Source organism: Staurois parvus, unplaced genomic scaffold, assembly GCF_062004578.1.
Source record: "Staurois parvus isolate SC_StPar_1 unplaced genomic scaffold, SC_StPar_1.0 ptg000578l, whole genome shotgun sequence".
Taxonomy (NCBI): domain Eukaryota; kingdom Metazoa; phylum Chordata; class Amphibia; order Anura; family Ranidae; genus Staurois; species Staurois parvus.
The window spans coordinates 3,349,740-3,377,716 of record NW_028318374.1 but is presented as its reverse complement, the minus strand read 5'-3'; the positions used below and the strand labels follow the sequence as shown (position 1 = coordinate 3,377,716).

Genomic DNA, 27,977 nt, shown 5'->3' with positions numbered 1-27,977 from the left:
CTGCAGTGTACATGGAGCCTAACAAGTGGACTTTGTCTGTGAAACATGTTGCTGTCTTTGAAATCCATTCCACTGTTCACTATATAATCAAGAAATCCATGTTGGAACATTGTATTTTTGTAAACCTTGTAAAGTATACAGTTGTGCTCAAAAGTTTGCATCCCCCGGCAGAAATCATGAAATGTTGGCATTGATACTAAAATAATGACTGCTCATGCCAAAGAACTGCCTTTTATTTAAAGATAGTAATCATATGAAGCCATTCATTATCACATAGTTGTATAGCTCCTTTTAAAATCATAATCACCCAAATGGTCCTGATCAAGTTTCCACCCCCTGGAATGTTTGGCCTTGGTACAGACACACAAGGGGACACAGACAGGTAAAATAGCAAATAATGGTTAATTTCACACATCTGTGGCTTTTTAAATTGCAACCAGTGTCTGTGTATAAATAGTTAATGAGTTTGTTAACTCTCATGTGGATGCACTGAGCAGGATAGATATTAAGCCATAGGGAGAAGAAAAGAACTGTCAAAAGTTCTGCGTAACAAGGTAATGGAACTTTATAAAGGTGGAAAAAGGATATAAAAAGATGTCCAAAACCTTGAATATGACAGTCAGTACTGTTCAATCACTTATTAAGAATGGGAAAATTCATGGATCTCTTGGTAGCAAACCAAGGTCAGGTGGATCAAGAAAGATTGCTGTTACAACTGCCAGAATTGTTCCGGATACAAAGAAAAACCCAGAGGTAACCTCAGGAGAAATACAGGCTGCTCTGCAAAAAGACAGTGTAGTTGTTTCGTAGAGCACAATATGACAATACTTGAACAAAAATTAGCTGCATGGTCAGGTTGCCAGAAAGAAGCCTTTACTATGCCACAAAAAAGCCAGGTTACAATATACCCATACATCACCTTGACATGCCCCACTGCTTCTGGCACACTGTAATCTGGAGTGACAAGACCAAAGTAGAGCTTTATGGTCCCACCTATAAACGCTATGTTTGGAGAGGGGTCAACAATACCTATAGCGACAAGAATACCATCCCCACTGTGAATCATGGTGGTGGCTCACTGATGTTTTGGGGGTGTGTGAGCTATAAAACGCACTGGGAATCTTGTGAAAATTGATGGCACAATGAATGCAGCAGGTTATCAGAATATACTGGCAGACAATTTGCATTCTTCTGCACAAAAACTGCACATGGGATGCACTTGGACTTTCCAGCATGATAATGATCCTAAGCACAAGGCCAAGTTATTATTATTATTATACAGTATTTATAAAGCGCCAATAGTTCGCTCAGCGCTGTACATTACAAAGGGGGACAGAACATGTGACAGAACAATACCAATACAATGCAAACCATGAGGGGATTGAGGGTCCTGCTCTTTCAAGCTTACAATCTAGGAGGGAGGGTGGCACAGGAGGAGATAGCTGTGGGGGATGGAGTGGTAGGTAGAGTGGAGGAGGTTGGCAAGTTAGCAGGGGGTGGGTGGGTTTTCAGGGTGCGCCTAAAGGAAAGGAGAGTAGGTGATAATCTGATGGGTTGAGGCAGGGAGTTCCAGAGGATGGGTAACACCCTGGAGAAGTCCTGGAGGCGGGCATGGGAGGAGGAGACCAGGGAACTACAGAGAAGGAGGTCTTGTGAGGAGCGGAGTGTGCGTGCTGGGCGGTACTTGGATATTAGGTCAGTGATGTAGTTCGGGGGTATGGTGGACAGCTTTGTACATCAGTGTTAGGATTTTGACTTTGATCCGTTGCGCAATCGGAAGCCAGTGGAGGGATTGGCAGAGGGGGGTGGCGGAGATGGAGCGGTTGGTAAGGTGGATGAGTCTGGCAGCCGTATTCAGGATCGACTGAAGCGGGGATAGCCTGTGGTGAGGGAGGCCAGTGAGGAGGGAGTTGCAGTAGTCGAGTCGTGATATGATGAGGGAGTGGATGAGCTGCTTAGTGGTTTCTGGAGTTAGGAACGTGAGTTTTGGCGATGTTGAGGAGGTGGAGTCTGCACGAGTTTGTTAAAGATTGGACTTGGGGCTGGAAGGATAGGTTGGAGTCCAGAATGACACCAAGTACTGTGGCCTGCGGGGCGAGTTTGATGGTGGCGTTGTTGGATGTGATGGAGACGTCAATGGGGAGTGGTGTCCAGGCTGGGGGGAAGACAAGAAACTCGGTTTTGGAGAGGTTCAATTTAAGGAAGTGGAGCGACATCCAGTCTGATATGTCGCTAAGTAGGTGTGTGATTCGGGCGGAGACCGAGGGGGTGAGGTGGGGGGTTGAGAGATAGATTTGTATGTCCTCGGCATAGAGGTGGTAGTTGAAGTCGTGAGAGTGTATGAGTTGGCCAAGGGAGGAGGTGTAGATGGAGAAGAGAAGGGGCCCAGGAGAGAGCAGAATAAGTTGACCCTCCACTGGTTACAGCCGGAAAAAGGTGAAGGTTCTGGAGTGGTCATCACATTATTCTGACCTTAATATCATGGAGCCATTCTGGGGAGATCTGTGCGGTTCATGCAAGATGAACAAAGACTTTGCATGACCTGGAGGCATTTTGCCAAGATGAATGGTCAGCTATACCACCTTCATGAATTCAGGGCCTCATAGACAACCATTACAGAAGACGGCACACTGCCATTGATGCTAAAGGGGCAATACACAGGATTAACAACTAAGGGGATGCAGACTTTTGAACAGGGATCCTTTCACTTGTTTACTTGTTGCCATGTTTTGTTTTATGATTGTGCCATTCTGTTATGACCTACGGTTGAATATGAATCCCATAAGACATAAAAGAAATGGGTTTTGCCTGCTCACTCATGTTTTCTATAAAAATGGTACATACCAATATTACCAACTCTTCGAGGGCATGCAAACTTTGGAGCATAACTGTATTAAGGTTTTCCAAGTGGAACAGAATATATGTTTATGTATACACAACTGCTACACTATTGTTTGTTGTTTAGAGGTATGGGTCCATTATGTCTCCATATAATAGTTTCTGTGGTGTTTGGATAATGCGGATGTGGCACTTTTTTCTCTGTATTATCAGGTTGTCAGACAAGATGCATGACAACCAGTCTAATTTAAACTTGATCTTCTTCTTTGGGGGTAAAAGTTATATAAACGCTACCCGGTGCTCATCTGAATACAAGGTGGAAATTTGCTAAAGAAGTTTATAAACTTTTTTTAATATATATTTTTAATATGTAAAAGACACCAGGATTGGGACAATTACCTATGGAAGGCCGTTTCACTGAAAATATTTTCTTTGGTCAGACTTTCTGTGCCAGACAGCTGGATTATCTCCTTTACCACTTCAAACTTCCCGTTGTAACAGGCACTTATGATTGGGAGAAAAGAAGAGAGAAAAAGAGAATGAGAGAAGATGGGAGGATTCAAAGAAGTGAAAAAAGGAGAAAACAAAGGAAAGGGAAGGGAGGAAGGGAAGGAAGAAAAAGGAAAAGAGAAAGGTAGAGAGAGAGGAAGAGGAAGGAAGGAAGGGAAAAAAAAGGGAGAAAAAGGAAGCAGGAAAAAGGAAGGATGGAAGGGAGGAAGAAAGAAAGTGGGAAAAAAGAAGAAAGGATGGAAAGAAGTACAACAGATGAAAGAAAGGAAGAAAGAAACATGGAAGGAAGGTAAAAAGGAAGGAAAGAAGGGGGGAGAAAAAAGAAGGAAGCAAGAAAAAAGGAAGGATAGAAGGAAAGGTAAGGGAGGAAGGAAAGAAGGAAGGAGGAAAAAGGAGGAAGGAAATGAGGAAGGAGGTGAAAAAGGAAGGGAAGAGAGAGAGAGGAAAAGGAAGGAAGCAGAAAAAAGAAAGGATAGAAGGAAATGTAAGGGAGGAAGGAAATAAGGAGGGAAAAAAGGAAGGAAGCAAGAAAAAAAGGACAAAAGGAAATGTAAGGGAGGAAGGAAAGAAGGAAGGAGGAAAAAGGAGGAAGGAAGGAAGGAAGGAAGGAAGGTGAAAAAGGAAGGGAAGAGGGAGAGAGAAAAAGGAAGGAAGCAGAAAAAAAGAAAGGATAGAAGGAAATGTAAGGGAAGAAGGAGGGGAAAAATGAAGGAAGCAAGAAAAAAGGAAGGGCAAAAGGAAATGTAAGGGAGGAAGGAAAGAAGGAAGGAGGAGGAAGGAAGGAAGGAAGGTGAAAAAGGAAGGAGAAAAAGGAAGGGAAGAAAGCAAGAGGAAAAGGAAGGAAGCAGAAAAAGGGAAGGATAGAAGGAAATGTAAGGGAGGAAGGAATGAAGGAAGGGGGAAAAAGAAAGAAGGAAGGAAGGTGAAAAAGGAAGGAGAAAAAGGAAGGGAAGAAAGAGAGGAAAAGGAAGGAAGCAGAAAAAGGAAGGATAGAAAGAAAAGCAAAAGAGGAAGGAAGAAAATGGGAAGAAATAAGAAAGGATGATAGGAAGGACAATGGAAGGAAAGAAGAAAAATAGAGGGAAAGAAGGAAGAAAGGATGAAAGGAAGGAAGAATGAATAAGCTCCAGATGCAGTGAAACATTTGAGGCTGCAAGATGAGATAGAGCAGTCTGTGGTTCGGATATTTCAATCAAAGCATATACAATGATTTTAAATGGATGGTGGCTTCCTTTTGTCTAAACATGGAATTTGTGGAACGGCCAGCAACTGCTGAAAGCCTGCACCCAGTGAAGGAGGAGTGAGGTGTATGTACGCCTGTAGTGGAACAATATATTTTGAAGAGCAATAAAGAAAGGAGCTCCAAAGAGATTTAGTAGAAAGAATAGGAAAATGAAGGGGATGAATGGAAGGGAGACAAGGAAAAAGGAGGGGAGGAAGGAAAATGGAAGAAAGAGGTAATAAAGGAATGGATTCCAAAGAGATTTGGTAGTTAGACGAGCTCACTTACAGGTGTAGGGGTGTGTCCCCATATATATTCACAACATGAGGCTGAACCTCGGCATTATCCTGCAGAAGATATTTGACAATTTCATGGTGTCCAAAGCGGGAGCAGAAGTGCAAAGGAACATGATCCTCATTATCTTGGGCATTGACTGGAAGATAAATCCATGTACACATGACATGCAACATCCAGTAATGCAGGTTACATATGAACATGTGATCATACCACCAGACTCCACACTCACTGTCTGCTTTGGTGCCCTCTTCCAGCAGTAGTTTCGTGATTGTTAAGTAGCCTTTGGCAGAGGCCAGGTGCAGTGGTCTGTCCCCCACCTCTCCACACATGTTAACATCAGCCCCAAATTTCAGCAGCAAGCGAGTGACCTAAGATAGAGAATAAAAATAGCTTATCAGTCTGAGTAAAGTAGACAAATGGTCAAATATAAGGTACAAAAGATGTCTCTTTGCTGCAAAATCCACTGATCAGGACCTCAAGTCAGGCACCCAAAACAATTTGTTACCATTTGCTTAAAGAATATCTAAACCCAAAAACAGAAATGTAATAAATTGCAGCTTACAAGACCGTCGATGTGGTGGCTGCATTAGTTTAATCAGGCATTTTCCCATTTATTTTCCCCTAGCAATCCTGTAAACAACGCACTTTCTGTTCTTGGGTGGTTACACTAACGCCTACACTGTATTTATGGAAGGAGTAATAGTTATCTTCAAAACATCTCTGCTTTTGATTATCTCCATTAGATGAGCAGTGGAGGAATTTAGTTTACAGAAGAGCGATAACATTTATAGAACTTTCAGTTCATCTCACAGTATGTGACAAGGACACTGCACTTCTGAAAAACATGAAAATGTTACTAAACCCACAACAGTAAAATCAGTCTGTAGATTCAGTAAAGCAAGCTTGTTATACTCACTGTGGAACCTAAGGGGTTAATCCTCCGTATTGTGTAAAAAAGATGTTGACCCTGACTTCTCTGTTCCTCCCCTTGTTTAAGCGACCACCTCTGAACCGTAGGTATGTTGCAATTTTGCACATGCTCAGTTGGGTGCGTATTGCTAAAGAGGGAGATTGTTATGGACCACCTGGTGTACTCTAGCAGTCCCCAGGACAGGATTCCCCAGGGCGCGGAGTCTAAGCCCCAGTCCGCTTGTTCACCAGAGCCCCTGATGGTGGGGATGGGCTTGGAGCGGACAGTGACCAGGTCGCGGCCCCTGAGTACACCCACCTGAGGTAGAGGAATCACCAGAGGTAATGACAGGTAGAGAGCCTGACGTGAAGAGGCAGACAGGTCTGGAGAGTAGCGGCTAATCCGTGCGGGTCGGATGGATGGCTGAGCAATAGCGTGGTCAAACAGGCCAGGTCGGTAACAGAGGGGTCAGCGTGGTACAAGGCAGCAGGCAGAAGAATAGTCAGGTCACTCGCCAGGGTCGGTACCAGTAGTTCAGATCAGGTAGGGATATCCAAAAAGAGAGGTCAAACTTAGCCAGGGGTCAGAGCAGGAGAAGTCAGCAGAGGTCAGGTCCAGGCAGGTCAGCAGCGAATCTCAAACAACGGGAACACAGGAACCAGATCAGACCATACGGCAACTTGTGTCTGTGCAGGGCTGGTTTAAGTAGCCCGCCCTGCACCTGACAGGCGCAGCCTAGGTCCTAGTGCCTGCCCAGCACCGTCATAGGCGACAGGTGCGCCTGGGTCCTAGTGCCCTGATGCCTGCATGTCTTGACAGACACCTACGCATGTGCAGACCCATGCGTCGCGATGGTCCCTGACAGGGTTTTTTTTGGGATAGTGCATGTAATCAGCACAGGGCCAATCAGCACTATCCAGACAGAGGTCCGAGGTTTTGCATCCTCCTAGAGCAGAAAGAAAACTCCTCCTACAAGCTTTAACCAGTGCTCTGCTGGAAACTGATAGACGTCACAAGAGTACTCTAACTTCTGATGAGAAAAGGTATTTATCAGTTTATATTTACAAAAATAATTGTATTTCCATGTTGTGTGTACTGTGGGAGACCAGATATAGTGAATTCAGGGTCCTGGGTTTAGTAACACTTTAATAGGTATTTTCTGTGCTTGCTGACCTTTTTCTTAGCCTGAACAATTTAAAACTAATGCAGGGACCATATATAAGACCTGGAAAGCTGAAATATATTACATGTTTGTCCTTGGGTTTAGTTATCCTTTAAAATCATTTGGTGTCTGTTACTGACCACTTAGAAAGGCTTAGCAAGAAAACTAAACTAGACAACCCCCTTCCAAATGTATTTCTCAGCAAGCCAAACATACAGGACATGGACAGAAAATAGTGACTCTCACTGGCAGCATGGTACATGGGACTGTATCACCAGCCTGGGACTAACGGGGAAGGTCCAATGGATAGCCACAGCATTGACCAGCTCTACAAGACTCCAGGTTCTTCACAAACTAACCAATTTTCTAGCTATATGTGAGTGCAATCCAAGAAGTTTTTGGTTTGAATGTTACCATTTATTGACTAATTTTAGTTATTAAAAGAGAAGTAGGGGTTTAGATTTTTTTCCCCAAATCATTCTTACCTAGGTGGATGCAGAACCGGTCCGATGCTGTATCTGTCCCCCCCGCCAGCTCTAAGTGTGAGAACTCAGTGATCACATGACTACTGATCGCTGAGTTCTCATAGCCGCTCTGACCATGGATCGCTGAGAGGCTGAGCCAGGTTCCGCTCCAGACCCTGGGGTGGATCCCGACTTTAAAGTCAGGATCTTTCCCCAGTCTGGACCAGCTGAGTGACTTCAGCCAACAGTAGGCTTCAAAAGAATAAGAGGGGAATTGGCGTTGGGAGGGAACCACAAGTAGGGAGATCCTGGTGTGAATAGATGCAGCAATGAACAATCACATATAGTATAAATAAAACATGATATATAGGCGTAAAGTTCAAGGGTCCCAGGTAGGGAATGTCAGGCGAAGGCAGCTCCCCATAGAGTGAAGCAGTACTCTGCAGTAGACAAAATTGGACAGATGGGGGCGCCAATCTGAGTGTAGAGGGTTAATACTTTAATGGTTTCAAAAGGAGTAAAAACTACTCACAAACAATGTGTCCCTGCGACATTCTTCTACCCGCGCTTGCTGTCACAATTGAAAAAAAAACAAAAACGCTGCTGTGTGGGATTCAGCCCACACGGTCACATCATGCATTCACAGTTTCCTGCGAATGAATGCCTATAAGTACCGTAAGCCTTTGCGATTGAGTTTGTAATTCTCACTGTACTGTGGGGGCGCTAGTGAGCACTCTCATAGTTCATTAAGCATCCTGGACTGTAGTAACTGCCTGCCCATATCAGAGGTATGGACAGAGAGTGTACCGACAATCTGCAAGAGCTTGACATTGCACCCACAATCTACTGATAGTGGGTGCAATGATTTACAGGCTCCCAAGAAAAAAAATGCACACTTTTTTACCTGCAAAAAAATTAGCATTTTTCTATTTTTTATTAAAGTGAACTTATCCTTTAAATCTCTACAGGTGTATTACCTTTGGAAGTATGGAAGCTGTTCCACCCCACATGGAAGAAAAATATATTTGAAATATATTTAAAAAATATTCTTCCCAATTAGATTGACATATATTTGAAATACTACAATTTTGGCCATATTCAATAATTTTCAAAATATATTTCAATACACACACACACATATATATATATACTGCATGTCGAAATGAGTTTTTTTATATATTACAAACTATATGTTCCTAATCTCGGAAACCACTAAGCAACTTATTCACTCCCTTGTTATATCTCGCCTTGCCTATTGTAACTCCCTCCTCATTGGCCGACCTCATCGCAGGCTATCCCCTCTTCAGTCTATCATGAATGCTGCTGCCTGACTCATCCACCTTACTAACCGTTCCATATCTGCCACCCCTCCCTGCCAATCCCTCCACTGGCTTCCATTGCCCAACGGATAAAATTCAAAACATTAACAATAATGTATAAAGCGATTTATAACTCTGCCCCACATTACATCACCGATCTTGTCTCTAAATATCATCCAAACCATCCTCTCCGCTCCTCGCACGACCTCCTACTCTCTAGCTCCCTTGTCTCCTCCTCCCATGCTCATCTCCAGGACTTCTCCAGAGCTTCCCCCGTCCTCTGGAACTCTCTGCCCCAATTTATCAGACTATCGCCTACTCTGCTCACTTTTAGGTGATCTCTGAAAACCTATCTCTTCAGGGAAGCCTATCCTGCCCTCAGCTAATACTGGAATCTTCTACTCTTCCAACCACTCCATCCCCCACAGTTACTACCTTTTGTACCACTAGCCCCTCCCTCCTAGATTGTTAGCTCCGAGGAGCAGGGCCCTCAAATCCCTCTTGTATTGAACTGTATTGTCTCCTGTTATATTGTAAAGCGCTGAGCAAACTGTTGGTGCTATATAAGTCCTGTATAATAATAATAATAATAATATGAAAAATATTTTTAAAAATACACATTTTTAAAATATATTCTACAGATTTTTTTTTAACGTGTAAAAAAATCATTTTGACATATATGTTTACATATATTTGTAAATGCATTCCAAAAATGTAGATTAAATGTATTTTTAAAGACATACAGTATATTTGAAAATGTATTTTTAAAAATATTTTTCATCTATTTTGTAATAAAAACTCATTTTAACATACAGTATATATATATATATATATATGTATATATGTTTATTGAAATATATTTTTAAAAATATTGAATATGGCCAAAATTGTAGTATTTCAAATATATTTTCTTCCATGTGGGACATAAAAGGGTAGTTCTCAGAAATGACACCTTGAGGTTTTTGTGATCTGTATGGAAATAACTATATCACATCCTGTTTCTTGGCCTTGACTTGGTATACCTCACCTGCTCATGACCGTTGTACGCTGCGATGTGTAGCGGGGTGAAGAAGACAGCGTCCTGAACATTGACATAGGCTCCATGTTGCAGTAAAATATCCACAGCCTGAGTAAAGAATAAAGACATGACGTGTGACACAGACACGATGACAGAGAGACAATGACATGAACACGTCGGCAGTCAGGCATGGCGTGGGAAGGACAGTGGATGGATAGGATTGATAGGAGTTGATTTAAAGGAAATGTGTTTGTCCTTGGGCAAAATGAAATGATCAGAAGCTATACACTGTGATCGCTACGTGAAATGTGCCAATAAAAGGGGGAGAGAAAACAGAGTGTAATTTAACAATGACCTACTATTTCCACCCCCACCTATAAGGAACGGAGAGACCATTTGTGTTCTTTACTATGTCTTAAAACAGCGCGAAAGTTCAATAATTGCCTTTTAATTCTGCTCCCCCGAGGCTACAGTCCGCAGTCATCTTTCAGTTTTATGTAGCTAGATTAGACCTTCCTTGTGAATGTAAGATATAGGCATTACAGTGTATATGAGCCTGAAGGCAGGATGTAACTACGGATCATGGGGCTCCATTACAAAATATTGATGGGGAACCTGTCAACCTCCCCACGGTCATTGATCTTAGCATAAAGCATGTCGAAATCAATGGCAGGTAGCAAGAGAGCTGTTGGCATAGTCAGGACATTACTAGGGACCAAAACTGTGGATGGAAGTTGTCAGGGAAGAGGGGGGCATCTGTGCTGAGAACTAACTTTTAATATTAATTTTCTAGCTAATCGTTCTACCACCAATAGTTCACCAGTCTTTGCAGCATCTCATTTTAAATTCTAACCCCTACCAACTCTGTCCACTGCCATAGCAGAGTGCTGAAAGAGGGAGAAGAGGGAGGTGGTGTAGTAGTGAGTGAAAAAAAACAGCAGCAGTATCTTCGTATCACTTGTTAAAAAAAAGATTATATATATATATATATATATATATATACACCTTGAAAAAGTATTCATACCCCTTGAAATGTTCCACATTTTGTCATGTTACAACCAAAAATGTAAATGTATTTTATTGGGATTTTATGTGATAGACCAACACAGAGTGGCAGCATTAGTGAACATACAGCATCATGAACAAGGAACACACCAGACAGGTCAGGGATAAAGTTGTGGAGAAGGGTTAGGTTATAAAAAAATATCCCAAACGTTGAACATCTCACGGAGCACTGTTCAATCCATCATCCGAAAATGGAAAGAGTATGCGACAACTGCAAACCTACCAAGACATGGCCGTCCACCTAAACTGACAGGCCGGGCAAGGAGAGTATTAATTAGAGAAGCAGCCAAGAGGCCCATGGTAACTCTGGAGGAGCTGCAGAGATCCACAGCTCAGGTGGGAGAATATGTCCACAGGACAACTATTAGTCCTACACTCCACAAACGTGGCCTTTATGGAAGAGTGGCCAGAAGAAAGCCAGTGTTGAAAAAAAAAGCCATAAGAAGTCCCATTTGCAGTTTGTGAGAAGCCATGTGGGGGACACAGCAAACATGTGGAAGAAGGTTCTCTAGTCAGAGGAGACCAAAATTTAACTTTTTGGCCTAAAAGCAAAATGCTATGTGTGGCGGAAAACTAACACTGCACATCACCCTGAACACACCATCCCCACCGTGAAACATGGTGGTGGCAGCATTATGTTGTGGGGATGCTTTTCTTCAACAGTGACAGGGAAGCTGGTCAGAGTTGATGAGAAGATGGATGGAGCCAAATACAGGGCAATCTTAGAAGAAAACCTGCTAGAATCTGCAAAACACTTGAAACTGGGGTGGAGGTTCACCTATCAGCAGGACAACGACCCGAAACATACAGCCAGAGCTACAATGGAATGGTTTAGATCAAAGCATCTTCATGTGTTAGAATGGCCCAGTCAAAGTCCAGACCTAAAGCCAACTGAGAATCTGTGGCAAGACTTGAAAATTGCTGTTCCCAGACGCTCTCCATCCAATCTGACAGATCTTTAGCTATTTTGCAAAGACGAATGGGCACAAATGTCCCTCTCTAGATGTGCAAAGCTGGTAGAGACATCCCCAAAAAGACTCAGTTACGAGGAACAACTACAAGCATTAGACGTATCTCCCTGGAGAAGAGATGCTTGAGTGGAAATATGATAGAGATATACAAATACCTCAATGGTGATTCTAGCATAGGTAATAAACTATTCAGCCTCAGTGAGTCTAAGAAGACAAGGGGACACTCAATGAAATTGGAGAAGTGTTCGACCTTCAACTGCATAGGAGGTTCTTCAGAGCGGTAAGGATGTGAACTCCCTTTCACAATCAGTGGTGTCAGTGGGAAGTGTCAGTGGGAAAAAACTCTTAAATGAGTATCTTGAAATATACATAGATATGGGAAATAGTATTGACATAAAAACACACATACAGTGGGGATCAAAAGTTTGGGCACCCCAGCTAAAAATGTGTATTAATGTGCATAAAGAAGCCAAGGAAAGATGGAAAAATCTCCAAAAGGCATCAAATTACAGATTAGACATTCTTATAATATGTCAACAAAAGTTAGATTTTATTTCCATCATTTACACTTTCAAAATAACAGAAAACAAAAAAATGGCGTCTGCAAAGGTTTGGGCCCCTGCAGAGTTAATATCTTGTACTGTCCCCTTTGGCAAGTATCACAGCTTGTAAACGCTTTTTGTAGCCAGCCAAGAGTCTTTCAATTCTTGTTTGAGGTATCTTTGCCCATTCTTCCTTACAAAAGTCTTCCAGTTCTTTGAGATTTCTGGGCTGTCTGTCACGCACGGCTCTTTTAAGGTCTATCCATAGATTTTCAATTATGTTGAGGTCAGGAGATTGTGAAGGCCATGGCAAAACCTTCAGTTTACGCCTCTTGATGTAATCCCCCGTGGATTTCGAGGTGTGTTTAGGATCATTATCCATTTGTAGAAGCCATCCTCTCTTTAACTTCAGCTTTTTCACAGATGGCATGAAGTTACCATCCAAAATTTGCTGAAATTTTATTGAATCCATTTTTCCTTCTACTCGTGAGATGTTCCCTGTGCCACTGGCTGCAACACAACCCCAAAGCATGATTGATCCAACCCCATGCTTAACAGTTGGACAGAGGTTCTTTTCATTAAATTCTGTGCCCCTTCTTCTCCAAACGTACCTTTGCTCATTCCGGCCAAAAAGTTCAATTTTAACCTCATCGGTCCACAGAACTTGTTTCCAAAATGCATCAGGCTTGTCTATATGTTCATTTGCAAAGTTCAAACGATGATTTTTGTGGTGAGGACGTAGAAGAGGTTTTCTTCTGATGACTCTTCCATGAAGACCATATTTGTACAAGTATCTCTTTATAGTGGAATAGTGTACCACAACTCCAGTGTCTGCCAGATCTTTCTGGAGGGATCGTGCAGTCAAATGTGGGTTTTGAATAGTTTTTCTCACAATCCTGCGAGCTGTTCTGTCTGATATTTTTCTTGGTCTTCCAGATCTTGCTTTAACTTCCACTGTTCCTGATGACTGCCATTTCTTAATTACATTCCGAACAGAGGATATTGACATCTGAAAACGCTTTGCTATCTTCTTATAGCCTTCTCCAGCTTTGTGAGCGTCAACTATTTTCAGTTTCAGTTTTCTAGACAACTGCTTAGAAGAACCCATGGTGCTGATTGTTGGGGCAAGGTCAGATGAGTCTGGGCATTTAAAACCTTTGAGATTGACATCACCTGGTCTTCCCAGACGATGATTGAGAACAATCCATGACACTGGCAGGTATCAGCTTGGCAAAGGGGGCAGTACAAGATATTAACTCTGCAGGGTGCCCAAACTTTTGCAGACGCCATTTTTTTATTTTCTGTTATTTTGAAAGTGTAAATGATGGAAATAAAATCTAACTTTTGTTGACATATTATAAGAATGTCTAATCTGTAATTTGATGCCTTTTGGAGATTTTTCCATCTTTCCTTGGCTTCTTTATGCACATTAATACACATTTTTAGCTGGTGTGCCCAAACTTTCGATCCCCACTGTACATACACACACCCACACAGGTTGAATTGGATGGACTGGTGTCTTTATTCAACCTTACCAACTATGTAACTATGTTATGTATGGAATAAATGAATTCATCACAACAATCCATTCTACAATACAATGAATATTTATATGTGTGGCTAGTTGATAGATCTATACAAGATTTGATTATACAATACCTTTATGTACCTATTGAGGATTAGCGATTGGTTTTGAAGATGAAGAAACTGGTTGCCTACAAACTGTATTAGAAGATTACTGCCACTCGTTAATAAAAAATGTTACATGAAATAAAGTGTCTTATAATGATATACTGAGAGATAAGATATTCACTACAAAATCCAGTATGTTATTATCGCCCTGGGGGTTTGTTTTTGATGTGTTTATCTATGAGTAATAAGTGGTTTTAATATTGAATTTCAAAATGAATGTGATTTTGTTACTTGCACATCTGGAGAAGGCTCTATAGGTGGGTGCTAAGGGTTTTTTTTTATATACAGTTGCAAGAAAAAGTATGTGAACCCCTTGGGATTACGTGGAGTTTTGCATGAATTGGGCATAAAATGTGTTCTGAACGTCATCTAAGTCACAACAATAGAAGAACACAGTCTGCTGAACATAATACTACACAAACATTAGATGTTGCCATGGTTTAATTGCACATAACATGTAAACATTCACAGTGCAGGAAGGAAAAAGTATGTGAACCTTTGGACTTAATAACTGGTTGACCCTCCTTTGGCAGCAATAACCTCAACCAAACGTTTCCTGTAGTTGCAGATCAGACCTGCACAACGATCTGGAGTAATTTTGGACCACTCCTCTTCACAAAACTGTTTCAGTGTAGCAATATTCTTGGGATGTCTGGTGTGAATCACTCTCTTAAGGTCATGCCACTGCATTTCAATCGGGTTGAGGTCAGGACTCTGACTGGGCCACTCCAGAAGGCGTATTCTGTGCTGTTGCAGCCATTGTTTTGTTGAATTACTTGTATGCTTTGGGTCATTGTCCTGTTGCATCACCCATCCTCTGCGGAGCTTCAGTTGGCGGACAGATGGTCGTACGTTTTCCTGCAAAATGTCTTGATAAACTCTGGAATTAATTTTCCCATCAATGACAACAATCCGTCCAGGCCCTGAGGCAGCAAAGCAGCCCCAAACCATGATGCTCCCTCCGCCATGTTTTACAGTGGGGATGAGGTTTTGATGTTGGTTTGCTGTGACTTTTTTCTGCACACAGTGTTGTGTGTTCTTCCCAAACAACTCAATCTTGGTTTCATCTGTCCACAGTATATTTTGCCAGTAGTGCTGTGGAACATCCAGGTGCTCTTTTGCAAACTTCAAACGTGCTGCAATCTTCTTTTTGGACAGCAATGGCTTCCTCCGTGGTGTCCTCCCATGTACTCCATTCTTGTTTCATGTTTTCCTTATTGTAGATGTGTCAACAAAAATGTTAGCATGTGCCAGAGATTTCTGTAGGTCTTTAGCTGACACTCTGGGATTCTTCTTTACCTCATGCAGCATTCTGCGCTGTGCTCTTGCAGTCATTTTTACAGGACGACCATGCCTAGGGAGAGTAGCAACAGTGCTAAACGTTCTCCATTTGTAGACAGTCTGTCTTACCATGGACACATGAACATCAAGGCTTTTGGAGATACTTTTGTAACCCTTTCCAGCTTCATGCAAGTCAACAATTCTTGATTGTAGGTCTTCTGAGAGCTCTTTTCTGCGAGGCATGGTTCACATCAGACAGTGCTTCTTGAAACCAGTAAACCCAAAACAGGTGTGTGTGTTTTTTGAGGGCAGGACAGCTGTCAGCAACACATCCAATATCATCACACTGATTGGAGTCAAGGTTGGCTCACTCCTGGCTCCAATTAGCTCTGGGAGAAGTCATTAAGCTAGGGCCTCACAAACTTTTTCCTCCCTGCACTGTGAATGTTTACATGTTATGTGCAATTAAACCATGGCAACATCTAATGTTTGTGTAGTATTATGTTCAGCAGACTGTGTTCTTCTATTGTTGTGACTTAGATGACGTTCAGAGCACATTTTATGCCCAATTCATGCAAAACTCCACGTAATCCCAAGGGGTTCACATACTTTTTCTTGCAACTGTATATATTTTATATACATATAGAGATGGTGATAAAGAGGACTGGAGTGATATATATATATATATATACATATACATACAGTTGTGTTCAAAATAATAGCAGTCAGACATCACTAACCGGATCAATCACTGTTTTTGGTAGAAATGATATTTCTACATAACAAATAATTTACTAGAAGGTGTAGTAGAGTAATAGAAATCCAACAGACCCAACAGTCATGACATGCATGCTGCTGATTCTGTGTAATTGAATCACTAATTGAAAGGGGCATGTTCAAAATAATAGCAGTGTGGAGTTCTATTAGTGAGGTCATTCATTCTTTGAAAACAGGTGGCAATTATTGCCCTTATTTAAGGAAGGAAGGCAGCAAATGCTGTACATGCTGGTTACAGTGCATTTCTCTCTGAAAGTCTGAGGAAAATGGGTTGTTCCAGACATTGTTCAGAAGAACAACCCATTGATTAAAAAGTTGATTGGAGAGGGGAAAACATATAAAGAAGTGCAGAAAATGATAGGCTGCTCAGCTAAAATGATCGCAAATGCTTTAAAATGGCAACCAAAACCTGAAAGACGTGGAAGAAAGCGAAAAACTACCATTTGAATGGATAGAAGAATAGCCAAAATGGCAAGGACTCAGCCAACAATCAGCTCCAGGAAGATCAAAGAAGGTCTAAAGTTCCCTGTGAGTACTGTTACAATTAGAAGACGCCTATGTGAAGCCAAGCTATCTGCAAGAAGCCCCCGCAAAGTCCCACTGTTGAAAAAAAGACATGTGCTGAAGAGGTTACAATTTGCCAAAGAGCACATTGACTGGCCTAAAGACAAATGGCGCAACATTTTGTGGACTGATGAAAGTAAGATTGTTCTTTTTGTGTCTAGTGGCCGGAGACAGTTTGTCAGACGACCCCCAAACACTGAATTCAAGCCACAGTACACTGTGAAGACAGTGAAGCATGGTGGTGCAAGCATCATGATATGGGGATGTTTCTCATACTACGGTGTTGGGCCTATTTATCGCATACCAGGGATCATGGATCAGTTTGAATACATCAGAATACTTGAAGAGGTCATGCTGCCTTATGCGGAAGAGGAAATGCCCTTGAAATGGGTGTTCCAACAAGACAAGGACCCCAAACACACCAGTAAACGTGCAACATCTTGGTTCCAGACCAACAAGATTGACGTTATGGAGTGGCCAGCCCAATCCCCGGATCTTAATCCAATAGAGAACTTGTGGGGTGACATCAAAAATGCAGTTTCTGAGGCAAAACCAAGAAATAGAGAAGAACTGTGGAATGTCGTCCAATCATCCTGGGCTGGAATACCTGTTCACAGGGGCCAGAAGTTGGGTGACTCCATGCAACACAGATGTACAGCAGTTCTCAGAAACAGTGCGACTACAACCAAATATTCATTAGGTGATTCAAAGGAAAGCAAAATCTTCAAACATTTTTCAGTTTATATAGTGAATGTTTGAGTTTGTAAAGAAGAATACAAACACTACAATTTTTTTGAACAGTCTAATATTCACTTTTCTTCAATTTGTTTAGAGGAAAAACACAAATTTGATCTATTTTTCTTCATGTTTTGATTTGGAATAGAATGTGTCGTGTTCCCAATGCATTTGTGTGGATGGAAATAAAAGCTATTAGAGGGATTTTGAGCTTTATTCACTTTTTTCAACACACTGCTATTATTTTGAACACAACTGTATATACACAGTAAAATAGGATTTTTATAAAGACTATCTCTGTAACCAAACAATGTATTTTGATGGTGATGTTATGTTACAATATGATCTTTTTTGCAGAGTTTGTCATGCTTTATTTTTTATATGAGTGGAAATTTGATGGAAAATGCAGATTTCATATATTTTTAGTCTATGTATTCATGCCTTAAAAGTCCCATTTAACTTAGGTAGTCCCTCATGTATATTTATCCAATATTTTGGGGATGGTAGCTGTTCATCAGGAATTTTCTTTTCTTTTCTCTCTTGTGATTCCCATATAGCAACAAGCAAAAATGTAACGCTTACTGCCAGGAACAATGAATGCTTCGAAGGTTCAATCAATGCAAAGCAAGCTCAATGGTACTCATCAAAAAGCTGAATGTTCCATCCCTTGTCTTTAGGATACAAAAACCATGAGGTGGAATTATTCTTTGATAGAACCATAAAGGTTTTGAGTCAATTTACCTGGATTGTACTATTGAATATAAAATCTATATTCACATTCAACACTTGGTAAAAGAATCCTGCAGCACTATGGGCTATCAAAAAACACAACATGGTGGTAACTGCTTGCTTAACCACCTTCCGCCCGCCATATAGTACAATGACGGGCGCAAGGTGGTTCTCTCGTTCTGATAGGATGTCATATGACGTCCTTCCATTCTCACCACGCATGCGATCGCCGGTGCGCTGTGTCCCTCGGACACAGCGGATCACGGAAAGAGCCGAAGATGTCGACTCGGTCATGTGATCAGCTGTGTCCAATCACAGCTGACCACATGTAAACATGGAAATGCTGGTTATCGGCATTTCTCTCCTCTCGAGCTGTCACGCTGACAGCTCGAGAGGAGAGGAGAGTCGGTAATTGGCTTTCCGCGGAGGGGACATGTACACTGATCATGAAGTGGAAGATACAGGCACCACCTGCCTGGAGTTTGCATGCTCTCCCTGTGTCCGTGTGGGTTTTCTCCAGGTGCTCTGGCTTCCTTCCACACTCCAGGTTAATTGGCTCCTGTCGTACCCTAGGTTCACATCTGTGCAGGTGGTGCCACTACGAAAATACATGTAGCGCACCACCCGCACAGAGAATTGCGGACCCGAGGGTGGGTGCCATTTGCTCTAATGGAACGCTGACTGTACTGAAAACCGCAACTGTACTGGGAACCGAGCTGCATTTTCCAAAGAAGTGCAGGGACCTCTTTCCCTGCGTGTCACTGGCACGGGAGTCCATTCAAATGAATGGGCTCTCGTGCCCGTGCAAAACGCGGCCCGCACAGCCGCAGAGATGTGAACCGGGGGTAAATTGGCCCTAGTATGGATATATATGATTGTGAGTTAGGGACCTTAGATTGTACACCCCTTGACCCTAGGTTCACATATATCCGGCCATGCTGGCCACACCCTGCACAGGCATGAGAGCCCATTCATTTGAATGGACTCCCGTGCCCCATGACACGCAGGTAAAGAAGTCCCTGCACTTGTTTGGAAAACGCAGCCGGAACGGAAACCTACGTTTACCAGAGCTGGCAGCGTGCCATTAGAACTAATGGTACCCACCCGTGGGTCCGCAGCTGCACCACCCGCACAGATTTGCACCTAGCCTGAGGGTTAGGGACTGATGTGAATGTACAATATATATGTACAGCACCAGGGGCAGACTGACCATTTGGAAATTCGGGCACTGCCCGAGGGCCCGGGGTCAGTAGGGGGCCCCATGAGATGCCCCTGGTACCTTTTTCATAGGCTTTTTTGAGTTAGGGCAAGGACACAGGGGTCCCATGATCCCCTATTGCCCGGGGGCCACATGAGTTGTCAGTCCGCCCCTGTACAGCACTGCATACATTGACAGCGCTATATAAGCACCTGTAATAAATAAATACATTCACAAGCAGCAGACTCATCAGTTTATCTATCTGTCATTCTGCTCTCCCCTCCTATCAGCATGTTCTTTGCACGTTGAACTGCAGCACAATGGAATGGATTAATTTGCAACTTCTCCCTCTCCAAGTCTATGCTCTGCTGTAGATGGGATTACAAGAGGCTCAGAGTCAATTTTAGGTACTTACATAGCATAAACTATAGTATGTATTATTGATCATAGAGCTGCACTCATTTCTGATTTTATATCTGCCTGAAGTTCAGCTTTAATACTGTTTTCAACTGAAATTACAAACTTTGTTAGGCATTGAAAGCATCAGCGATCTCCTTCGTTGCTGTGCAGTGCCAAGCTCTGACTTGCTTTGCTCTTCTAATGCAGGCGGCTTACTAGAATTCTGTTTCGCCAGATAAGCTTACGGAATTCCCAAAGCGCCACCGTCAGAACGGCGCTGAAACAGATGCAGTAAATTATCACCGAGGAAAACATTATCACTTTTAATTCCGTGATCTAGCATTCGCTTTCTCTTCCCCCATGATTTAATCCGTTAGCTAGAAAGATAGTGAGTCAATCCACATTTAAAGGTGTATGTCGCATGGCGTTGTGTTGCTGGGAGCTCATTAAAGAAATGCATGTTTAAAGGATAACTCTACTTCTAAAACATGTTAACGTATTGAATATATCCTGCGCTCCCCAGCCTCCCTCCTGGATTGTACCAGGTCACATGCCCTCAACATAGGGAGGATACCTTGTCAGGGGGGACCTTCCTGATAAAACCCTTTGTCCCTATGTTAATAAGAACAAGAGCCTCTTCCCCTCAACCGTGGCTAGGTGATTGTGGATGTCTGCCGGCAGGGGAATTATGGGAATCTGGAAGCTCCCATGAGCCTTCACAGGGAGAAGAAACCAAGAGATGTTTATTAAAAATCAGGACACATTACACAAATATACACTTGTTAGGCACACATTTAGCCCCTTGATTACCTGAGATGTTAACCCCTTCCCAGCCAGTGTCATTAGTTCAGTGACAGTTTATAGTATTATCACTGATCACCATATAAGTGTCACTGGTGATGTCAGTGGCAGTTAGCCAGTTCCCATTCTGTGTCAGTTAGTGTCAGATTACCTGTCGCACTATAAGTCGCTGATCACCGCCATTTAAAAAATCCAGTTCATATCCCATAGTTTGTAGACAATATAACATGCAAACCAATCAATATACACGTATTGGGATTTGTTTTGCCAAAAACATGTAGCAGAATACATTTTGGCAGAAATTAGATTTTTTAACTTTTTTATTGTAGATATTTTATAGCAGAAAGTAAAAAATTATGTTGTTTTTTTTTTTTTAAATGTTCGTTCCACAATGTAAATCTATCATCAATCAAGTCATAGGGCGATGCAGATCGGTGACAATCATAATAAACAATGCCTATTGATCCGCCGGAAGATAAACCCTTTGACTTGTCCAATCTCACCGCTTCCTCACCATGAATGACAGCTCCCAGTTCCTGGGTAGAGGTAAAACTGTAAGAGAGGAAAAAGGTTCATTCCCACTGCAGCCAGAGGTTCAGTTCGGCCCAACGCCCATCTAGTTTGGCCAGTCACAGAACCTCCGAATACTCAAAATTCAGTCCAAACGTATGTTTGGACCAGACCAAGAGCTCATCCCTAATTGGTACATGAGAAGGATCTTTTGATTTGCACTTTGTGTACAAGCTTTGCATTTTGGATACTAATAAAAACATGAGGTGCTGCAGTTACATTTGGCAGGACTGACGGTTCCAACTTTCAATTCATCTTCATTGCTATGACTGTGTATTTATTTATTTCAGGTACTTATATAGCACCATCAGTTTACACAGCGCTTTACATATTTATTGTACATTCGCATCAGCCCCTAACCCTCAAGGGGTGTACAATCTAAGGTCCCTAACTCACATTCATACATACACATACTAGGGCCAGTTTAGACAGGAGCCAATTAAGCAGCATGTCTTTGGAAAGTGGGAGAAAACTGGAGTACTCAGAGGAAAACTATATACAGTCAGGTCCATAAATATTGGGACATCGACACAATTCTAACATTTTTGGCTCTATACACCACCACAATGGATTTGAAATGAAATGAACAAGATGTGCTTTAACTGCAGACTGTCAGCTTTAATTTGAGGGTATTTACATCTAAATCAGGTGAACGGTGTAGGAATTACAACAGTTTGCATATGTGCCTCCCACTTTTTAAGGGACCAAAAGTAATGGGACAATTGTCTTCTCAGCTGTTCCATGGCCAGGTGTGTGTTATTCTCTCATTATCCCAATTACAATGAGCAGATAAAAGGTCCAGAGTTCATTTCAAGTGTGCTATTTGCATTTGGAATCTGTTTCTGTCAAATCTCAAGATGAGATCCAAAGAGCTGTCACTATCAGTGAAGCAAGCCATCATTAGGCTGAAAAAACAAAACAAACCCATCAGAGAGATAGCAAAAACATTAGGCGTGGCCAAAACAACTGTTTGGAACATTCTTAAAAAAAAAGGAACGCACCGGTGAGCTCAGCAACACCAAAAGACCCGGAAGACCACGTAAAACAACTGTGGTGGATGACAAAGAATTCTTTCCCTGGTGAAGAAAACACCCTTCACAACAGTTGGCCAGATCAAGAACACTATCCAGGAGGTAGGTGTATGTGTGTCAAAGTCAACAATCAAGAGAAGACTTCACCAGAGTGAATACAGAGGGTTCACCACAAGATGTAAACCATTGGTGAGCCTCAAAAACAGGAAGGCCAGATTAGAGTTTGCCAAACGACATGTAAAAAAGCCTTCACAGTTCTGGAACAACATCCTATGGACAGATGAGACCGAGATCAACTTGTACCAGAGTGATGGGAAGAGAAGAGTATGGAGAAGGAAAGGAACTGCTCATGATCCTAAGCATACCACCTCATCAGTGAAGCATGGTGGTGGTAGTGTCATGGCGTGGGCATGTATGGCTGCCAATGGAACTGCTTCTCTTGTATTTATTGATGATGTGACTGCTGACAAAAGCAGCAGGATGAATTCTGAAGTGTTTCGGGCAATATTATCTGCTCATATTCAGCCAAATGCTTCACAACTCATTGGACGCCACTTCACAGTGCAGATGGACAATGACCCAAAGCATACTGCAAAAGCAACCAAATAGTTTTTTAAGGGAAATAAGTGGAATGTTATGCAATGGCCAAGTCAATTACCTGACCTGAATCCGATTGAGCATGCATTTCACTTGCTGAAGACAAAACTGAAGGGAAAATGCCCCAAGAACAAGCAGGAACTGAAGACAGTTGCAGTAGAGGCCTGGCAGAGCATCACCAGGGATGAAACCCAACGTCTGGTGATGTCTATGCATTCCAGACTTCAGGCTGTAATTGACTGCAAAGGATTTGCAACCAAGTATTAAAAAGTGAAAGTTTGATTTATGATTATTATTCTGTCCCATTACTTTTGGTCCCTTAAAAAGTGGGAGGCACATATGCAAACTGTTGTAATTCCTACACCGTTCACCTGATTTGGATGTAAATACAGTCAAATTAAAGCTGACAGTCTGCAGTTAAAGCACATCTTGTTCGTTTCATTTCAAATCCATTGTGGTGGTGTATAGAGCCAAAAATGTTAGAATTGTGTCGATGTCCCAATATTTATGGACCTGACTGTATATATATATATATATATATATATATATATACATATACTGCACAGTGGCTAAATGGTTAGCACTTCCACCTGGCAGTATTAGGGTCATTGGTTCAATTCACAACCACAGCACCACCCACCTGAAGTTTTCATGTGCTTGTGTGGTTTTCCACTGGATACTCCAGTTTCCTCCCACACTCCAAAGACATGCTGGTAGGTTAATTGGCCCTAGTATGTGTACGTATATACATGATTTTTTTTCCCAGCAGGAACGTGGGGAATGCAGTTCTGGCATCTCCAGCACTGAATGTATGTCGTGGGAAGGGGTTCTGGGGTGTGCTGGAGAATCTACTGATGCTGGCTGCTGGGGGGGATACTTTTGCATGGGGAATTTATTATTGCTGGTGGGGAACCTATGTTGCTGAGGGGGTCAGTTGTTGCTGGAAGGGATCTACTGTTGAGGGAGAGGCCTATTGATGTTGGCTGTTCGGCGATCTATTGTTGCTGCTGGGGTCATTGTTGCTGGATGGATCTTTTGTTCCTGAGGTAGTATTTTGTTGTGGGGATCAGGCAGTTACTCTATGAGAGCTGGACAGGGCCATAGAAGGTCCTTAATCCATCAGCAGGAGCTGCTTCTTTGTGCAAGGAGGAACAGGATGAGCACTGCTAGAGCCCTACAAAATGACCTCCAGCAGGCCACTGGTGTGAATGTCTCTGACCAAACAACCAGAAACAGACTTCATGAGGGTGGCCTGAGGGCCCGACATCCTCTCATGGGCCCTGTGCTCACTGTCCGGCACCATAGAGCTTCATTGGCATTTGTCATTGAACACCAGAATTGGCAGGTCCGCCACTGGCGCCCTGTGCTTTTCACAGATGAGAGCAGGTTCACCCTGAGCACATGTGACAGACGTGAAAGGATCTGGAGAAGCCATGGAGAATGTTCTGCTGCCTGTAACATCGTTCAGCATGACCGTTTTGGTGGTGGGTCAGTGATGGTCTGGGGAGGCATATCCATGGAGGGACACACAGACCTCTACAGGCTAGACAATGGCACCCTGACTACTATTAGGTATTGGGATGAAATCCTTTGGACCCATTGTCAGACCCTACACTGGTGCAGTGGGTCCTGGGTTCCTCCTGATGCATGACAATGCCCGGCCTCATGTGGTGAGAGTATGCTGGTAGTTCCTGGAGGATGAAGGAATTGATACCATTGAATGGCCCCCCACGCTTGACTGGCCTAAATCCCATAGAACACCTCTGGGATGTCATGTTTCAGTCAATCCGATGCCACCAGGTTGTACCTCAGACTGTCCAGGAGCTCAATGATTCCCTGGTCCAGATGTGGGAGGAAATCCCCCAGGACACCATCTGTCATCTCATTAGGAGTACGCCCCGACGTTGTCAGGCATGCATACAAGCACATGGGGGCCATACAAACTACTGAGGACCATTTTGAGTTGCTGCAATGAAATTTCAGCAAAATGGACTAGCCTGCTGCATCATTGTTTCACTTTGATTTTTGGAGTGTCTTTGAATTCAGTCCTCTGTAGGTTGAAAATTTTAATTTCCATCAAACAATGGGGCGTCCTTACGTTCCTAACACATTACCCAGTCAGTATAGAGATCCAGCATGACATTTTTCCCCATTGAGATCTGATGTGTTTTCAAGGCGTTCCTTTAATTTTTGAGCAGTGTGTATATACAGTATATATATATATATATATATACACTCACACACTTTATATATACAGAGCACTGGGCATTTAATATACCCAGTTTTCTTCTTTCAACTCGCTTTTTTTTTTCTGGTATCCAGTTCTAGTTTTTTTTTTAACTCGTAACAACCGAAACAAAACAAGAAAAAAATTACCTTGATGAAGAGTCCTTGAGGAATTGATGTTTAAATGTTGTGCCAATCAAACGGAAGCGACAAAACTAAAATGCTGGAATATATTGAAGTGTAGTGAAGCTTTTTGGAGGAGAATGGAAAAAGCAATGACCTCCACACTTGCTTTTAAATAGAAGTCTATATCAATTTCTATGGGTGGCAAAACATAGCGGGCCCAGGTCAGGCTGCGACTCCTGTTTATTTCCGCGTGATTTAATACAACTGCCTGAAATTCAGTATATCTCGGAGAAGCAGGTTGCATACTGACAAATTAGATGCCTCTCATTCTTTTTCTTTATGGCGAAGTACGTGACCCCCCTCACCCAGATTCTAGACTCTCCAAAACTTGATATTGTTTTTAAGGTAGCACAGCTACAGTGCGTATTAATAGGCATCGATTAACACTCACAGACACAGCTGAAGTGTGAAAATCATGTTTAGCAACAATTATAGCTGTAGCCTATGGCTTTAACTCAAAAGAGTTTAAAGCTGAAGTTTAGTCTGCTTATATTTTACCTTTCCTGGTTCCTCTTTTACCTCCTCATCAAAAGTTGATGAAAAACCTTTTTTCCATTACATACCTTATTTTAGACCCATTGATGTCATTACCTGGTAACTCTGTGCTTCTCTAGGCAATACAGGCAGATCACGGCTGGTAGGAGAGGTTGGCAGCATGTTCACAGGACCCTGCCTTAGTACTCCTCTCAACAGCTCTCATTCTTGATGCAAGCAGTGGGCTAGCTCTCAGGAGTAGTTATGGAAATATTAAAATGCCTTGATGGGTCCATCTCAGTCTAAAGAAGTGGGAATTGCTAGGCAGGCTCTATATGAAAGCAGACCAGCCTGGGCAACCCACCATGTAATGCTGATCCTCCATGATTGAAAGAACTGAAATTCAATGAATGAAAGGGGTGGGGCAGAGACAATCAGGATGGAGAAAGGAGCAAGATGATGCTGGAGGTCACCAAATCAGGAAATAAGGCGGGCTATGTCTGACTTGCAGCTTTTATTGCACACTTTAAAAAGCTCACAGTGAATGTAAACAATATCAGTACAGGAAAGGAGCTTGTGCAACTGCAAAGGTAAGGCTGGAGTTTAGTTATACAGGTTTTGAAATTTGAAAAAAATGTATAAAGCTTAAAGTGGTTGTAAACTTCAGACTTGAAATATGAACAAAGAATATCCCTCTATAGCAGAAATCTCCAAACTGTGGCCCACGGGCCGAATGTGGCCCTTTGCCTGCCTTTATCTGGCCCTTGGGGCACTATTTCTTCCACTTATATGAGGCATTATTCCTCCCACTGGTACCAAGGACATAGCACTATTCCTCCCACTAACACCAACAATGGGGTACTATTCCTCCCACTGACACCAACAATGGGGTACTATTCCTCCCACTGATAGAAATGATGGGGCACTATTCTCACTGACACCATTGATGGGACACTATTCCTCCCACTGACACCAATGATGGGGCAGTATTCCTCCCACTAACACCAATGATGGGGCACTATTCCTCCCACTGATACCAATTATGGGGAACTATTCTTCCCACTGGAACCAATGATGGGGCATGTAATGCCCATGAAATGTGCTGGCCTTGGGCCCTTTGTTTCCTCGGGGATTTTTACAATAAATCTTCGCTGCCCATATGCCAGAAGCGCGGGGAATGACACTGATGTCATTTTCTAGGCTAAGGGAAACTTACAGAGTCACAAGACATTAGAACTGTTAAAGTTAGATTAGATAAGATTTATTTGTGTAGTTAGAAATGTTTACTTGTTTGTGAAGTTAGAATTAGGTGTAATAAATAAGACTTGTTTGTGCAGTTAGGTGACTGGGTGTGACTCTGTTACCTCACAGAACCTTTCAGTGTTTTTCGGCAAAAACACTTCTTGGAACGGGTAAAGGCGCCGGAATGTGGCCAGAGGCACTGAACCAGGATATTTAAGAGAGGCCTGGAGAAGATGAGATTGGAGGTCTACCCATGCGTGTGGGGGACGCTCCAATGCTGGGACTTTTTCCGAAGCTGCCTGACCTCATCGGTCGATCGTGCTTTAGGCTTCTCCACAATCTCCTGTGCACTGTGGTTTTGATGAGGACTCTTCCTTCCCTTCTTCCCGTAGCTTTGGTAATGTATTAATTCTATGCTGTGACTCTGTCAAAAGATGTGTTTGTTTCATGCTGTAATACTCACATTATTATTGATGTGTTTTATTATGCGGATTGTGATGGCCATAAGATATATCCTCCTGTGTGTTGTGTGACAATAAAAGTGGAGATTTTGACAGTTCAAGAACACTGAAGTTGGATTCTGTTATTTCTTGGGGTGCTGAGTGAATGCTGCATAATGTGCCAGGGCAGCTTTACATTTGGTAGTGTGTCTCTCACAAGCTTAGGAACTATGGTGTGAGTGCTGGTTGATTGTACCTGTGCAGTGAGTGTGACTTGCTCTTGGTGTTTGTGTCCAGCCTTGTATTACTAGTCCTCCCACTGACGCCAACAATGGAACAAACAAACAAGGGGTTTAGTTTACACACATTTGCAAATATAGGCGTAAGCTGCAGCGGCCAATGCATGGCACCCCAGTATATCTGCAGTTCTAATGTTATAACTTTTGAGAGTCTCACTATTTCTCCCACTGACACCAATGATGGGGCATTAAAAATTCACCTAATGCCAAAGATGGTACATTATTTACTCCAACTGATGCCAGGACATTTTCTACTCCCATTGGCCCCAGTCCTGCCCCCCTAAAGTCTGAAACGCAGTAAACTGGCCCTTTGTTTAGAAAGTTTGGAGACCCCTGGTATGGAGGAACCCAAGTGGCATTTACAGGACCTTGACCTAAACACCTTTAGACTCAGTTCACACTTGTGCTTCAAAATCGT

At 42.5% G+C, this 27,977-nt stretch overlaps 1 protein-coding gene across 2 annotated transcripts in view; it reads right to left on the bottom strand.

Moving 5' to 3' along the window:
• Nucleotides 1–27,977, bottom strand: part of LOC149450216 (serine/threonine-protein kinase TNNI3K) — a 452,856-nt gene that overhangs the window by 325,043 nt on the left and 99,836 nt on the right. For both annotated transcript variants that reach the window (XM_089692165.1, XM_089692163.1), the window contains 4 exons: nucleotides 9,750–9,848; nucleotides 5,097–5,235; nucleotides 4,859–5,003; nucleotides 3,238–3,342 (listed from right to left, as the gene is read on the bottom strand). In XM_089692165.1, the coding sequence (XP_089548291.1) occupies nucleotides 3,238–3,342; nucleotides 4,859–5,003; nucleotides 5,097–5,235; nucleotides 9,750–9,848 (488 nt within the window). The remainder of the gene's footprint in view (nucleotides 1–3,237; nucleotides 3,343–4,858; nucleotides 5,004–5,096; nucleotides 5,236–9,749; nucleotides 9,849–27,977) is intronic.